This window comes from Naegleria fowleri (genome assembly GCF_008403515.1).
Source record: "Naegleria fowleri strain ATCC 30894 chromosome Unknown tig19, whole genome shotgun sequence".
NCBI classification, from domain to species: domain Eukaryota; phylum Heterolobosea; class Eutetramitea; order Acrasida; family Naegleriidae; genus Naegleria; species Naegleria fowleri.
Genome location: NW_025407951.1, coordinates 189266 through 205411, shown reverse-complemented (window position 1 = coordinate 205411; position 16146 = coordinate 189266). Strand labels below are relative to the sequence as shown.

General features: G+C 37.6%; 7 protein-coding genes across 7 annotated transcripts; 1 reads left to right on the top strand and 6 right to left on the bottom strand.

Annotated features, from left to right (window-relative positions):
• Positions 1–67: 67 nt before the first annotated feature.
• Positions 68–2322, bottom strand: FDP41_013452 (uncharacterized protein; the record flags this gene model as incomplete). Its single annotated transcript, XM_044704084.1, has 5 exons — positions 68–147; positions 202–543; positions 699–1418; positions 1659–2039; positions 2157–2322. 5 exons carry the CDS (start codon positions 2320–2322, stop codon positions 68–70), a joined length of 1689 nt encoding a protein of 562 aa, XP_044564951.1.
• A 1385-nt stretch (positions 2323–3707) lies between these two features.
• On the bottom strand, positions 3708–4364 carry FDP41_013451 (uncharacterized protein; the record flags this gene model as incomplete). The annotated part of the gene is made up of 1 exon (XM_044704083.1): positions 3708–4364. The coding sequence occupies one exon, from the start codon at positions 4362–4364 to the stop codon at positions 3708–3710; it is 657 nt and encodes a 218-aa protein (XP_044564950.1).
• A 1261-nt stretch (positions 4365–5625) lies between these two features.
• Positions 5626–7400, top strand: FDP41_013450 (uncharacterized protein; the record flags this gene model as incomplete). Its single annotated transcript, XM_044704082.1, has 2 exons — positions 5626–6068; positions 6281–7400. 2 exons carry the CDS (start codon positions 5626–5628, stop codon positions 7398–7400), a joined length of 1563 nt encoding a protein of 520 aa, XP_044564949.1.
• Positions 7401–7476: 76 nt separating this feature from the next.
• FDP41_013449 (uncharacterized protein) lies at positions 7477–8826 on the bottom strand (the record flags this gene model as incomplete). Its single annotated transcript, XM_044704080.1, has 1 exon — positions 7477–8826. One exon carries the CDS (start codon positions 8824–8826, stop codon positions 7477–7479), a length of 1350 nt encoding a protein of 449 aa, XP_044564948.1.
• A 940-nt stretch (positions 8827–9766) lies between these two features.
• FDP41_013448 (uncharacterized protein) lies at positions 9767–10492 on the bottom strand (the record flags this gene model as incomplete). Its single annotated transcript, XM_044704079.1, has 1 exon — positions 9767–10492. One exon carries the CDS (start codon positions 10490–10492, stop codon positions 9767–9769), a length of 726 nt encoding a protein of 241 aa, XP_044564947.1.
• A 180-nt stretch (positions 10493–10672) lies between these two features.
• Positions 10673–12958, bottom strand: FDP41_013447 (uncharacterized protein; the record flags this gene model as incomplete). The annotated part of the gene is made up of 2 exons (XM_044704078.1): positions 10673–12793; positions 12926–12958. 2 exons carry the CDS (start codon positions 12956–12958, stop codon positions 10673–10675), a joined length of 2154 nt encoding a protein of 717 aa, XP_044564946.1.
• Positions 12959–13527: 569 nt separating this feature from the next.
• On the bottom strand, positions 13528–16080 carry FDP41_013446 (uncharacterized protein; the record flags this gene model as incomplete). The annotated part of the gene is made up of 1 exon (XM_044704077.1): positions 13528–16080. The coding sequence occupies one exon, from the start codon at positions 16078–16080 to the stop codon at positions 13528–13530; it is 2553 nt and encodes an 850-aa protein (XP_044564945.1).
• Positions 16081–16146: the final 66 nt, after the last annotated feature.

Genomic DNA, 16146 nt, shown 5'->3' with positions numbered 1-16146 from the left:
TCACTGTTTCATAACATTCATGGAAATTCTTCTTGTTGCAGGAACGCATTGCGCAATTTCAAATTGCTTATAAAACTGTCCATTTAAGGAATGAAAAAAGAGCAGCTGACAGCATGGCTGACACTGGCAAAGTAGTGATCCATCCAACTAATGATTAATAGTTCTCTGAAATGAGTCACTCTTTCATGTAGTACTACTTACCCACAACCTCAACCAATAATTTCCATTGAACTCCACCAAAGTCTTCCACAATACCAACTCCAATGACTGCTCCAACGAGAGCATTTGTCGTCGATACAGGGATTCCCAACTTGGAGGCAATTAACACAAAGGAAGCTCCACATAACTGACTTGAAAATCCTTGGGAAGGTACTAATTGTTTCTTATTCAATCCATTTCCAACTGTTTTGATCACTCTTGAACCAAATAAAATTAATCCCACCACAATACCCACAGCACCGATTAAGAGAATCCAATAAGGAATGAAAGCTCCAATCTGTAAATTTCCTTGAATATACACGGAAAATATGGCACTGAAAGGGCCTGTCCCATTTGGTTGTTGATGGTGTTTGTTGTTGTTGTGCATGCATGTTGAATAATGATTTCCATTGTAAATAAAATCGAACCCATTTGATAATATATTGATATATATGACAATTGGATAATATTGATATACCACAAACGAAATGATTACTTACCCACAGCATTTGAAACATCATTTGCTCCATGTGAAAAACTTGTCAATGCACCACAAAAGATCATCAATCCTCTATAAATAATATCCGAATTTTCCTTTTGAGTTTCCAAAGGCATTTCATGAGTTTCAAAATATTGAATTTTTTCTTCCAAACTTGTTTCCATATTTGGTTGATTGAATTCATCTCTTGAAACCACTGTAGTCACAGGATTTTCTTCTTCTTCTTCTTCTGTCGATGCATATTTCATTGCCATTCCTTCCTGGTGATGATCCAACAAGGGCATGGAATCATTCGTTCCAGCCATTCCCACAACATTAAGCTCTTGTTGAGATTGTGAAACCACTAATGAATGATGATGATTCATTGGATGTTGAGAAGAATTCATTCTCGTCGTAGAATCATGGTTCTCAGTGTCATGATCATTCGAATGTGTGTTTGTTGTTGTGATCATCATTTCATGATGCTCTTGATGAATCGGTTCACGAGTTGTGGTGATTTCAACTTGTTGATCCTCTCTTAATGGTTGACGAGCTCTTCTCTTAATGGCCAATTTATGTAATTGTTTCTTAATGAGAGGAATGAGACAAGCACAAACAATTCCACAAATGAGACCCACTCCAATGGTGGTAGGAATGGAGGCTTCGAGAGGAACCTTATCGAGATAGAGAGCTGGAGAACCCATGATGAAGAGAGAACCAAAGATCATGGTCACAGTGAGAGCTGAATGATCATTACGTGTCACAATTCAGTTTGGTGTAGAAGAGTATGTGAATTGTGTCATTTGAGAATTCCAAAAAAGGAAGAAGAACATGAATTCCAAAAAGTTGTGTGAATGGATTGTTTTAAAAAAAATATTCAATCATTCCATCCAGCGATCCATTCACAGTATAATGAACACATGTTGTAGACACGCATCTCCTTGTTTAGTAAATATTAAAAAAAACACTTGAATTCACTCACCTGTAATAAATGGAAAGAAAATCAACGTTCTCTTTTCCACATTTCCTCTCAACACAACTTTCTTAATAAAGAAATACAAAGGAGCCGATGCCAATCCTCCCAACAATGGGCTCACCGCCCATGACAAGGCAATTTTTCCAATACTTATCCATTGAATGGCTTTATATCCTTTTAAGGCAATGACAAATCCGACAATTCCACCAACCACACTGTGAGTAGTGGAGACTGGAAGTGACCAATAAGTGGAGAGAATGAGCCATGCAGTTGGACCTAGCAAGACACACATCATTCCGACCATGTAAATGTTTTCCTCTCCAGGTCGGAAGTAACCTTCGACAATGATTCCTGTTCGAAGAGTGCCACTGACGTAATCTCCCATGACTTTTGATAAATATTTCATTGAATGTTTCATTTAAAAAATTATTAAATTATTGTAAAATATTTTGTAATATTTTTTGTAATATTTCCAAATATATATATTTGAGCTTTTTCACCTACCCATCGCTCCTAAAAATTCAAATATACTCGCAATCACAATGGACCATTTCAAACTCAATGTCTTGGTTCCCACAATGGTACCAAACGAATTGGCAACATCATTGGCTCCCATTCCACATGAAAGCACAAATGAAATAATTCCCGAAACAATGACAATCCACAGCATGATAATCAATAATAATTAAAATATAAAATAATAACGGTATATAATAATAACAATATATAATAACGGATGAAAGAGAGTTAATAGTAGCGTGAAAAATCTAAAAATCAATTGATTTTTTTCGTTGTGGATGGAATATCCAAATTTGGTTTCAATGCGATTGGGTGCTTTTGGTGAAAAATTGATGTTTCTAAACTCTCCAAAATTGATGTTTGTTGAATGGTTGGTTTGTTGGTTTGCTGCTTGTTGTTGTTGTTGATGTGTGTAGAATATAATCATGCAAAAACACCTTGTTGTTGTTGTGCAAGAGTGTTGGACGTGTTGATGAAATTTTTAGAAACAACGTCAATCGATGTAATTATATAATTGAGTGAACGAAACTCCACACAATGATGCTTCTAAATATTGAGAATCCTGTGTGAATCAAGTGTTGATTTTTTTAAAAGGAAGAATCATTTGCGAATGTGATGGAGTGGTGGTGGTGATGGTGGTGACCTCTGTCATGGTGTGGGGTTCGGAATCGGAGTCTCGTCAGCAGTGCTTTGTGAACCGAACCGAACCGACCACACCGCGTTCGATGAATTAGAAGCTTGAATTTGTGTGACTCACATATGGTTCTTTATGGAAGAATTGTTGGAATTTTTAAAATTAACATACGACTTTTATCGAAAAGATATACACATGTGGGTCATGAATTAGTGTTAAGGTACTCATGACATGATGATGATCATCCTTAGGACACACGTTCCAGCAGGTTAGAGATCCTTAGGACACACTATGAATCATTGGACCATCATTCTTGTCTTTTGAAATTCCTCGTACTTGGATTGTTTTGAAGGCCAAATAATTCTTGAACGCAATTTCAAGACTTTCAAAACCAACACCACCAAAAGAAAGTCCTCTACAAAACACAAAATTCCATTGGAATCCATCGTGTTTACGTGAATTCAAAGAATTTGCCTCTCAACCACTTCCTGAATGGGAACAGGCATGTCGTCCGTTTCCAATTCGGTATCCGCAGAGTCTTCCTCGTTCAAACTTGCTGAAGAAGCAATGACAGCAGTAGAAGAAGGTTTACTACAGGAATGTGGTGATGATGCCGATGTTGTTGTTTCCTTTGAGTTTGAATTCACTTTTGCATTCTTGGAACGTTTAAGGTGGATGATTGGTTTCTTCTTGTTGTTGTTTCCTTTTGATGGTGTGAATGAAAGTCATCCTCTTCATCATCGTCATCGCTGCTCGGATCCGATTCAAGGTCCGAGGATTCCAATATCAAGCTTTTCCTTTCGAAGGTTTTGGGCCATTGTTGTTCGAAACTTCTACAAGGATTGGAGCTTTTAGAAGCCTTCTTGTCTGTGAGAACAGTTTTTCTTGTTTTTGGTGCCTTTTCATAATTGTTGAGACTGTTCAAAGAAGGCGATGAGGAAGATGATTTCATGCGAGAGGAAGGACAAGATTGAGAGGTCACAAGCTTCATTCCATTTTCTCTTTGGAGTTTGGCAATTCTTTGTATTGGAAGAAGAAGCAACAGCAACAGCAGCAGCAGTAGAGGAGGAAGTACCTTTTCTTGGAGTGGTGATTACCTCAAGAGACTTGTCTGGTATCTCAGAAAGATCTTTCTCTGGTGTTGAATGAGAAGGTTCAGCAGCAATTGTCGTCGAGAGAGGTGCATTTCTTGGGGTTAAGGTATTAGTTGATGTGGTTGCTGCTTCAGAGGAGTGACAGCCACTGTCATGATTCTCAATTACACCAACAGCATTCGTATGAGAAGAAGAAGAAGGATTTGGAAATTCACCCACCTCTGCCACTCTTGAAAGAGATTTGCTTTCTATGGCTCTCTTTTTGAGGAACAAATAAAACAAGCCATATTCTTCTAAACATTCCATCAAGGTTGATATTTTCAACATGATGCTACTTGGATCAGAGAAGTTTTCACGTTCGTACTCTCTCATTCGATAAAGAACAGTTTCAAGAGAATATCTGACTTGGAAAGGGTACATATTCAAGTCTAAATGGGTGATGGATGAAAGAAATTCCTTGATCATGGAAATGACAAGTTGTTGTGATTTGTGTGGATCAGAATCTTGTGAGCTTGTTGTTGATGTTTTTGAATGAATTCAAAGAAATTGGAGAACCAGACAAAGAGATAGTGGTCTAATGGTTTTCCAGAAAGAGGAGTCATTCTCTCGGATGATACAAGAGAATTTCTGGTGCTTTGGGTTGTGCTTGACATTGATGAGGACAATATTGTTCAGATCGGTTAGGTGATTGTTTGTTGTTTTTTTTTGATTTATTTTTATGATCTGGTGCTGTCGAGAAAACAAAATGTATCTAAAGGAAGGATATTTGAAAGAAGATATTGGAATTAGGTCCTAAACATTTTTCAAAAGATAGAACGATAACTGTTGTAAAAATCAAAATAGTCATTGAGGAAGGTAAGGAAAAGGAATGATTGGAGGATGATCAAGTGTATCTGTGTAAATATATCAAAGAACATAGTATAAAGTGTAGTCGGTCTTCAATGCTTTCAAAATGGATGAGTGAAGATGAGATAACCAATGGAATTCAAATAGAATTTGGAAACGAATATCTACAGTTCATACGAATTGAGTTGATCAAAAGAGGTGCAGCTCGATCATTCAATCGATTGTTACATCCGGAATGGAGGATGAATGATCCTTCGAGCTAGCGAGGATTTTAAATACTTGCAAAGCAAGTACTGGATTCATCCTCCAAACCCGTTCCTTTTCATTTCCTTCCTCTCTCATAAAACCGTTTTCATCGATTGAATGAACGATTTCGGATTACTAATAAACCCAATGAAGATATTAATAGAGACAATCCAACAGCAATAACAACAGTTAAAAATTGATCAACAACAACAACAACGAATATCAACAGCAACCATTAACGTGAAAAGAGCCTCGTGGTGGCAGTTAATATCTCTCTCAAGAATTATTGAACATCCACAAGTGGTGAATCCGTTGAAACAACACCACTACAACAACAGCCAGTAATAATAATAATAATAATATTGTAGTGTTTTTCTTTCGTTGTCCTCGATCCTTTTGATTGCATTCCAAGTTCGGGACACTCTAGATTCAACTACACGTGTAATAATAGTAGTAGAGACATAATTCAATTTCTCTGATCATCATCAGGTGGTCTTTGATTGCGGAGTAAAAAAGGTATCACCTTGATCAAAAAAGGTATCACTTTGATCGTTGTTATTATCATCATCAGCATTAATTTAAAGGAAAAGAATAATTTATAACAAAACAAAATAGATTCAACAAGCACAACAACATGCTCACCTTGCCAGTAGAGCCAGGCTTCTCGATGGGAAGTTTTAAAATTGGAATGCCCATTTCCGAGGCCATTCGGCACTTGAAGCAATATGTGGAGCAAATCAACAGATATCCCAAATCCTCTGAATTGGTGATGGTGCAAAATTCATCATCGTCCATCTCTTCCTCACCGAATTCATCATCCCCATCAACAGAAAATGTTCCGTCTTTTTCAATTGTTACACTCGATGAACAAGTCAATGATGTAGAAATTCTGTACAATGAAAAGGAGCCTCTCAACAACGATATAATTGTGAAAATCGTGGAGGAAGATATTGTACTATATTTTGAATCTCAAACGCAACGTTTGAAATTGATACAAATTAATAATGTAACAAAAGTTAAATTATCCTATAGTGGAACAATTTTCAGTGGACCAAACATTGATGCTAGTTTTGTAAAGTAAGTTTATTGGGATATTGTAATTGATTCGAATAACAAGTTGATAATCACATTCCATCACGGTATGGTTCTTTATTTCATAATAATTTACTGGACCATGGGTCACTCACTGAAAACATGACAATCATTCGTTGTATCATTTATCATCAACGTCATACGCAATGACTATCATAATGACAACTCATCGATTTATATCGATTATTCAACTCTAGTATTTACAATGTCTTTGGCCCAACATATCCAGGAGAGTTCGACACAAAATCGAACACCTACATTTTAACCTATCCAGGATTGACATTCGTCTTTCCAATTCCTCCCATGTATGCTCATCTCTACAAGGATGGACAAGAAATGCCAATCGAATTTCCCAATAATACTACTCCAATTGCTACCAGGATTTATTTATTTCATGGTCACGACTTGAAAAATCCAAAACTACCTCCTGTGAAACCTTCCATCAATGAGTCATTGAAAACCACTTCAAATGGTGTGAGTCCTACAAACTCTCAATCCAAACAGCAAAATACATTTCCTGTCAAGTACGAAAATTCTAATTTCATTGAAGAAAAGAAGAACAAATCAAACAAGAAAGCTCTCTCACCACGGGATGAAGTGAATTACTATTTTGAACCAATCCAAGTCAATCTCGGAAAAGGTATTGAATTATCTGATAGAAAAAAGAAGATTAAATTTGGATACACAACACAGGATGTATTAATGATTCTAGGCCCTCCAGACAAAATTTATTACAAAAGAAATGACAAATTGAAGATTCATGCCATTGGTGCAGGTCATCTCTCAGGTCATGTCGTGAGCAATGATAGAAGTATGAACGGAGAAAAAACAGCAAAACCAAAAGAAAAGTTCTTTGAAAATGATGGTGGTATTAGTCTCACTACTTTGGTGGCTCCTTCTCTCAAAAATAGAATTAAGCAAAACGTTGGAAATGACTATTTTTACAATTATTTTTCATTGGGATTTGATATCATGTTTGGTGGATCCACTCACACAGTTCAGAAAATTATTCTTCACACCAATGTGCCTGGAAGTGTGGATTTCAATGTTTATGTCAAGTGTAATTTTTCTATTGCCGTTAATCAATTTGAGGGACAAGAAAACAAGAGAGAGTTTATTGGACCTGATGTCAAATTTTCAACCGTTCAGCAATCACTTGAAGGCACTCCATGCAGCAAACCAATAGTGCATGACCATACTAGAGCAAATAATCCGTTTGGAGGAACCAAGTTCTATGCGTTTAAAAACTGCATTTTCGAGGTCATTAGCCGCAACGATCACGTCAATTCGGTGACTCTTTTCAAGGTAGACAGTTAGTAATAAATATGCTCTTGTGATTCCTTAACATAGACTGTCATGAATAACATTGTGAAAATCTTCATTGAGGTAGGATCTAATAATAATCTTCATCCGCGTCATCCCCTTCATCTTCGTCATAATATTGTTCTTCGCCGTCATCATAGTATTGGTTTCCTCCATAGTAGTCTTCGTCATAATATTCATCATCTTCTTCCTCTTCATCAGGGTAGTCATTATTTGGATTTCCTGAAGCGTTAGAATCTTCAGAGTCATATTCATCCTCGTCATTAAATAATCCATCGTCCAGTGTGTTTTCTAGCCATAATTGATCATCAAAACTTTCAAATCTCAAAACAGTGTTTGCATGAGGTTGTTCATCTTCATCTTGCATTTCATTTGTAGTTTCAACCGTATAGTAATCAATTTCAAAATCATCCTCCTGTTCTTGTTCATGCTTTTTCAATTCTTCAAGTGAGTCATTTCCATAGGCCTGCTTTAATAATGATTCATAGGGAGAGAGTAATTCCTCAGTAGTTTTCTTTGGTTTTTCCTGAACAAAACCAAATTCCACAATTTCCTTATCGCCCTCTCGTCTCTTTTCATTAATTCTGAGTAGACGTTTTTGTTTGAGAGATTCCTGGTGACTCTTCAATCTATCCGTTGTTTTAGATTTGCTATCAATCGCAGCAGTTTGTTTTAACGATGCTGAGTGTGCTTCTTGTTTTTTCTTTACAATATTTTCTTGAGGTTTTTCATCTGGAGTTTTCAATAAAGTGAATTTGAAAAGTGACACATTAGGACTGATTGAAAAATCATGTTCCTTTTTCTTGGATGAATCATCTCCTAGAATGGTTGCATTAGCTAAATGCTTTTCCAAGTCAGAAATTTTAGTTTTCTTTGTTTGTTGAATGGAGGGAATGTAAAATGTTTCAATAGGTTCTTCGTTTCTTTTTCTTTTAATGCAAAAAACTTTTGTTGAAAGAATATTATCATCATCATCATGATTGAGCAAAGTTGCATTATTTTGTTGTTTTCTTTTCTGTGATGATTTAGCTTTAATTTTACGTTTAGGATTCTCTTGTTCCGAAGGCTCCGAAGAGGTATATTGATAAGATGCACCAATGGGTGGACATGCAAAAGGTGTTGGTTTTGAATAATCAATTTCTTGTCTATAATTTAACCAAAAAGACATGTCCTCAAGGGAGAGTCCAGGAGGCATCTTAACTGTTGAAAATGAATTTGTGGTGTTGTTGTTGGTGCTACTCTTGTTGGAGTCCTTTCTCAATTTAGAATCCAACTCATCAAAGACATGATTCAATGCATGAGCCTTTTCTTGAAATTTTGGTTGTTCCGATGATGTTGTATTTGAAGATGACGATGGTTGTTGAATTTTAGTGTTGTTGTTGTTGTCCGAAGTGGAAGTGGCAGCGGATGTTTGAAGCATTTTTTTTCAAAAATCGCTTTCAAAAAAATGCCGTAACTGGTCCTGTGGTGGCTGACGAAAGTTAGTTTCTACGCCTTTATCTCAAGGTGCCTGCGAGAGATACCCAAGTCTCCTACGGGAACACTTGAACGTGTTGTATTCCAAGAATACAATGTGTTGTTACAATTTTTGACAAAGCCAAGTTGCACAATGTAGACAGGGTGATCGATATTATGGCAAGCCGGCAACTGTCTTGCAAATGAATCGAGTCGAGATACTATTAAAGAAACCATCAATGATGGTGGTCATAGGCTCGACAACCTTCCTGCGGGGTAAAGGTAGATTCTCGGTATCGACGATGTACGGGCTATGGTGGGGGTGGCGAGTAATGAGCAATCGCCGGGGAGCCTGAATGAACTAGCAGCGTCATGATACACATATAAGATTCGGAGATGTTTCTAGATTCAACGAAGGTCTATGGGACCTGTGATTTGAATCTATATAGCTTAGGGATTTGCGTGCCTACTCTATGAGATCAGTGTTGAGATGAACCTGTTATGGGAATTCTGGGGGTGGTCCGTGCTATTCACTGAAATACGGCAGGGCAATAACTCCACCCTACATCATAGATCTCATTAACGAACCTACGACACCGGTTGGAGGGAGTCTTACGACGCTAATGTGAAACCACTACCAATGTAATGCTGTGACAAGAGAGGATCGCAACCATGATCCGGTTTCCGAAGGTGAATAATAAATTTTTGGGTTCAATTTTTTTTTCAAAAATTGATTTTAATTTTCTTCTTCGACTTGAACTTGATGGCTCTAAGAGCAAGTTGGCAACTTCTGAAGGGAAGACATTTCTTCTAGCAAACTCTTGGGTTAATTAATACCAATCTCATTTTCCATTCAATTCTTTTGGACTTCTCTTAATTTTGCTTGGTTTTGCTCCTCCTTCTTCTCATTCATCATGATGCTGGTCGTGTTGTTGCCTGCTTTCTGCTTGTGTTGAAGGTCTCTCTAAATATTTAATCACTCGACATGGATTTCCAGCAGCCACGACATAGGGAGGAATATCTCTTGTGACCACCGATCCACTTCCGATGGTACTTCCTTCTCCGATCGTCACTCCCGGATTCACAATCACTCCACCTCCGAGCCAAACATAATCTCCAATGGTAATGGGTTTTCCATACTCCAATCCACTTTGAGTTCGTTCGAAGGGATCTGTCGGATGTGTGGCCGTATAGATTTGCACATTCGGACCAAACATGACATAATCTCCGATCCGAATTTCACACACATCCAACATGCAACAATTGAAATTGGCATAAAAGTTCTTTCCATAGTAAATATTGGATCCATAATCACATCGGAATGGAGGTTCAATATAAGAATTCTCTCCGTGATGACCCATGAATTGTTTCATGAGTGACTCTCGGAATTTCGGAGGATCTTGTTGCTGTTCCGAAAGGTTGTTGAATGGAAAGAGAAATTCGAGACGACATTTGCGACGAGCCTGAACGAGGAAATCATCCATGGCATTGTACATTTCTCCTGAAATCATTCGTTGCCATTCTTTATTGGATTCATCATGCCGTGGTGTTGATGAACGAGGAGAAGAGGCAGGAGTGTTTGAGTGTTCTTCCGATGCATGTGGCGGATGCTGCTGTTGTGAAGTGGACATTTTTTGAATGAAAATTAGTATTGAACTATTTATGCGCTTTCAAAAAGAGAAACGGTATTTAATACGATTCGGTGAAAAACACGTGTTTTTTATTGTGGAACGTGACACTGTTTCCCCTTCATTCTCCTTTGTTCATTTGTCTTGTTTGTAAAATTACATTTGTGAGGACTAGTATCCAAGTCATTTCATTTCTGCCAATTCAAAGAGATCCATTCTCTGGAATGTAGGCGTGCTTAAAACACTCATGTCCATTTCTTTTTTGGTTTGTGAAAAGTTAGAAAATGGTGAAGGTGTCGCTGCTAGCTCATCCAAGGTTTTTGAAGCTGGCATATGGTGTTGAGGAGTTGGAAGTGGAGAGGCATTGTTGTACTGCTTAAAGGTGGATGTTGTCTTCTTTATGGGCTGTTGAATACTTGACAGCACTTGTTGGCTGTTGTTCATGTTGCTATTATTTGAAATGAGTGCAAGAGGTTTTCTTGAGGTTGCATTAGAAGGGTTTTGGTTGCCATTTTGTTGATGGGAAGATTTGTTAGGAGTTGAATTTGCTTTTTCAAGAAGTGTTGGCTTCATTGAGGTCACACCAACATTCTCATTATTCACAGTTGAAGACGCGGCCATATTCATGGATATTGATGGGTGCATGTAAGTGTTGTTGATCATTAAATTGGTGTTGAGGACAGTTGGCACGGCAGCAGTGTTCACCACTTTGAGAGAAGGTTTTGTGGATGTAAATGAAGCTGGTTTGGTTTGTTCTTGAGGCTGTTGTTGGGGTACGATTACATCTGATGAGATGGACTGATGCTTATTAGTAGAATTAATTGGAGCTGTGACACTGGCAGTGGTTCTTTCATCCACTGAAACCTCCGATTCATTCAGAGTCTCTTCTCCTTGTTGTGACTGGTTCATGCTTGGGCTTCCATAGCTTAGTTGACGAGTGGGAGTGTCTTGCTCGGTGACAGACTTTGGAGAGATGGTTGCATAGCTGGAATCAATTCTAGTGGATGCTGTTTTGGACGATGCACTCAATGGGGGCTGCTTTTCAGTTTCTCTTCCATAGTTGGACACGGATGAACAGATGCTTTTAACGTCTTCTTCCTGTGTATCCACCACTGCAGAAACATTCGTAATTTGGGATGAATTGACAGAGCTTCCTCCCAACACTGCCGTTACTCCTTTTTCTTTTCCAAGAAGCTGTGACCGTTGCTCTTGATTTCTCTTTAAGGCCTTGACTAGAATTTTGAGCTTGTTATTGTCCTTCTCCATGTTCTCAATGTATTCTTTGAGGCTAGATATTTCAGTATCTTTGTCTTGAATCTCCTTCCGAAGTGTTTCCAATTGTTGTAGTAATGTTTTTTGCATAATCTTCTTATTTTCTCCCTGGTTTGTGATTTGCTGCTCCAACTTGTTCAAGTGATCTTCTTTTTGTCTCAACGCCTCCTCCTTTTCCATCAGCTTGAATTGAAGCTCCTTTTGCGAGTTCAGAATTGCATCCTTCTCGCTGTTAAGTTGCGTTAGTTGTGAAATTCTTTCTTTCAATCGATTACATAATTCTTCTTCAGAGCTCTTTCGTTCTTCCTTAAGTAATTTTATAACCTCTTCAAGCTCCTTCGTTTTGAGAGACATTGTGTCTGACATTTCTCTCATTTGGACATTTTCAGATTTCAACTCATTCAACTGTTTTTGATATTTAAAATTCATATCTGCAAAGGTGTCTAGTTGCTCTCGCAGCGATCCAGTTTCATTCTCCGAAGATTGCTTCAGTTCCGAAAAACGCTTTTCTGCTTGCTCGCGTTGTTCTCTTTCAGAGACAAGATCTTGTTCTAAGGTTTGAAGTTGAGAACGGAGGCCCTCTAATTCCTTGCGTGTTTTTACAAGCTCTGTATCGGATCTCTTGAGAAGAGAAGCCTTTTCTTTTAGCAACTCGGAAACATTCTTGAAGGCAGACAATTCCTTGTTTTGATTCTCCACAAGAGACATGAGGTTTTCTTTTTGCATTTCCAGTTCTGCAATTTCTTGTTTTTTAATTTCCAACTCATTTTCGAATGAATCATTTTCGGAATGAAGCTGCTCCATCTCTGCATGTATTCTCTGATATTCTTCTCTTAGTTTTTGATTTTCGAGTTGATAAGCCCCGAAGTTGTAGAATTGTTGTGCATCTTTTCCAGAAGCCAACTCGAGCGCTGTTTCCAATGTTCGAATTTCTTGCTGTTGTTGTGATATGATATTCGAGAGTTGTGTGTTGGTTCCTTCCAATATCTCGTTTCTCTCCTTGAGAGCGAGAACCTTCTTTTCTATGGATCCCTGTTTTCAGAATTAAGTTTGGTCCAAATTATATTCCATCATCATGATAGTTGAATATAATCCATACATTCGTTTCCATAATGGAACATACAAAAACTTTTACGATGATCATCCTTAGTACGAAAGGCTTACCTTCTTGTTGGAGGGCTTTGCGTTTGATTGCATTTTTTTTATTTAATTTTTTAAACGTTTTCTGTTGGCGGGATGTTGTGGTGTACGACTTTATTAGAATGAATCACTAACCAGTGTTGGATAGTTCTGGTAATTGATTTCAGGAATTTTTTGTTTGAACAATGTTCTGAAACAAGTTTTCTATCGCAAGTCCAATTATATGAATAAACATAGAGATATTGCTGTGGAGTAAATGAATTGGAACAAGTTGAGTAGCTATAATAGTTCTGGCAAGGTGGAATATGGTTTTGTGGTCATTACACAAACGTTTCATTTGACTGTTACGGTTACCATTGTGAAAAGTGAAATGTTCTCCTTGTGATGCACGACGTAATGAACTTCTGCATTTATCGGTGGCAGATTTTACATTTCGTAAATTACGGTGGACAGATTTCATGCATAAGAGGAATTAATATGGAAAACATTTCACTAAAATTCCAATCTTGACGTCTTGACATAAGGACTTGCGAAACTATAGCTTATTTCCACAATGTTTGAGGTCCACGTTCGTAAAATTTAGAGGTCATTCACTATTTGTGTACAAAAGAATCCTTTCACAGCATCTAATCAAACAGATTAAAGGTACTCGAAGTCGATGATGATGAAGATGATGAGGTTCCGCTACTGTTTCTAAATGGAAAGGCAATGACTCCTCCACTGTTTGCTTGATTCACACTCGAAACACCTGCCTGATATTGTTGTGAAGGTGCTTGTAGTGGTGGTGATTGCTGTTGCAGTTGTTGAGGAAAAGGATATGCCACTCCACCACCATACATGGACGGATAGTTGAATCCAAATGGATTATAAATCACGTTGTTGTTCGGAGCACCAACATTATAGCCACCCAGGAACGAAGGAACTCCCCAATTTGCTTGCGAACCAATAGGGCCATTACTCACAGGTTGCTTATTCCACATATCATTGCTCGTAGTGACTGCTGCTGAGCCAAAGATAGAGTCAAAGACGGAGGGTGTAGATGCTCTCTGTGCAGTGTTAGGTGTTGTGGTTGTAGCGCTCTTGGGTGGTGAGCTCAAAATTTTGCTCATCAATGTAGATTTCTCAATGAGAGGAGAGCTCATTCCATTGTTGGTGGGAGTGGATATTCTTTGATTGAACAATTGGTCATTGTCATCATATGTATTGGTTCTGAATGGAGATTCTATAAAATTACTGTGCAATAATGGACTTGTCACATTAAGCTTTGTCAACGATGATGGACTTTCGTTTTTGGTCTCGGGAAGAGCAGTGTCAGATTGCCAAATGTTATTCGTGGCAGTTGTTGAAATTTGTTTAGTTGAAGGTGGTGGAGTCACATTGTGGACAGGTCGATCCTTTTGGTGGGAGATGTCTGTCATGTCGTCATCATTGAGGATCAACTCATCACCACCATTTAATTCATCCAAAACGTCGCCATTTAACATTATACTTTCATCGTCTTCAATTTGATTGATTGAGAAAGTTTTGCTCTTCTCATGATAAAATAATGGAATGAGAGCATCACTCACAAGCTCATTCTTTTGTTTGTCGAATAATTGAGCAAGGGATTGTTTGAGAGCAGAATTTTCATTTCTAGTTGTAAAGGTTCCAAGATTACCATTCAATGGGCTATATCCCAACACATCTGTATAGAAATTGTTCTCCTCTGTTTGCTTTGAAATTTCCTGGTCATTGATTATCCTAGAAAATAAATGGCAGAGGACTTGACAAAAGTTTTCGTTTTCATGCAAATACTTGGCTCGGTTTTGAAGGAAGTACTCAATGTAGAGAGCAAGATATGCATAAACATCCTCATTGGATGTAATTTTTTGGTTGTCGCAATAAATATCAACCAATCGAGCAAAGAACATCTCGTTGAATATCTTGGAGTAGAAGTAAGAGTTGCTCTGTTGATCAACAAATAGATTCATAATTGTAGCCTTGAATAAATAATTTTTGTCGTTGCCAGTAATCTCATTGAAACAGTCATTAATGATGGAAGGCGCATTATCATCTTCTAACTCCTCGATTGGAGTGATTTGTTGAAATAACTTGCCATGCAACGTTAAAAAGTGAAAACTACTCCGTCCTTGCATTTTTGGAACATTGTTCTTGAACAACAAAATAACATTTTCCCTTGCAGACTTGAATGGTCTATGGATACAACCTAAACTTCTGTAATATCTATAAATTGCAAGGAAAATGTCATTCTTATATGTAGAAATTACTGCTAATTGATTCCAAGCATTTCCATAATCTCTTGAAAGTTGTAAGGCCTTATTGTAATACTTTTCACTTTTTGAAAAATCCATGTTTTTGTTGTTCAAGAGAATTTTATAGCGAAATAAGTCCCCACGATGAATAAGCACCTTTTCCTTTTGAAATATTTCGATAATTTTCTTGTAAAATTCTTTGTATTCTTCAATACTATCATTAAGGAATTTAAGATAAAGATCCTTCTGTTCTTTCAAGATTGTATTTCTTCTGAACAAATCGATGACCTTGTAGTAATATACCTTCCAAATATGAGAAATAATGTCGTAGGTTTTATCGTACTCTGTATCTTGGAGTGCTATATTTTGGTAATGTTCAATACAACGTTTTCTAACGCTTGAAAAATCTTGCATGGTATCGGATGTTTGATCTACTTCAATACTTTCGGCAATGTTCGCAAATTTCTTGTTATCCGATAAGAATTGAAGATATTGCTCTTCGATTTGTTTGATGAAAGCCAGTTGTAATTTGGTTTTGTTTTTTTCATTGACTGATGATGCTGATCTTGATGCAGGATTGATCAATAACTTGGGAGTTTGAGCAAATTCTGTTGTTGTGTTATTCCAACGAGTGGGTCTGTTGTTTGATGATGATACGGTTGGAAGATGATTCGACGAAAACTTTGATCTCCCATTGGCGTTGTTATTCTTATTTTGTTGCAAATTATTTATCGTCGGACTATGTCCTCTTTGTTGATTGGTGTTATTGTTTGTCGAGGGATTTGCCTGAGAGTAGGTCGATGATGACGACGGCAAATCGCTTTTCCCTCCACTACTAGTAGTGCTTTGTCCAGCCTGAACAGCCATCTTCTGATGGGGAGCCGAGCCGGAACCCGAACGCTGAGGAAGCGATTGGGTTGTTGGCATATTTTTTTTAGTCTATTTTTAAATACAAAGGTGGTCGTTCGAAGAAAGAGGATAATCTTTTGAACT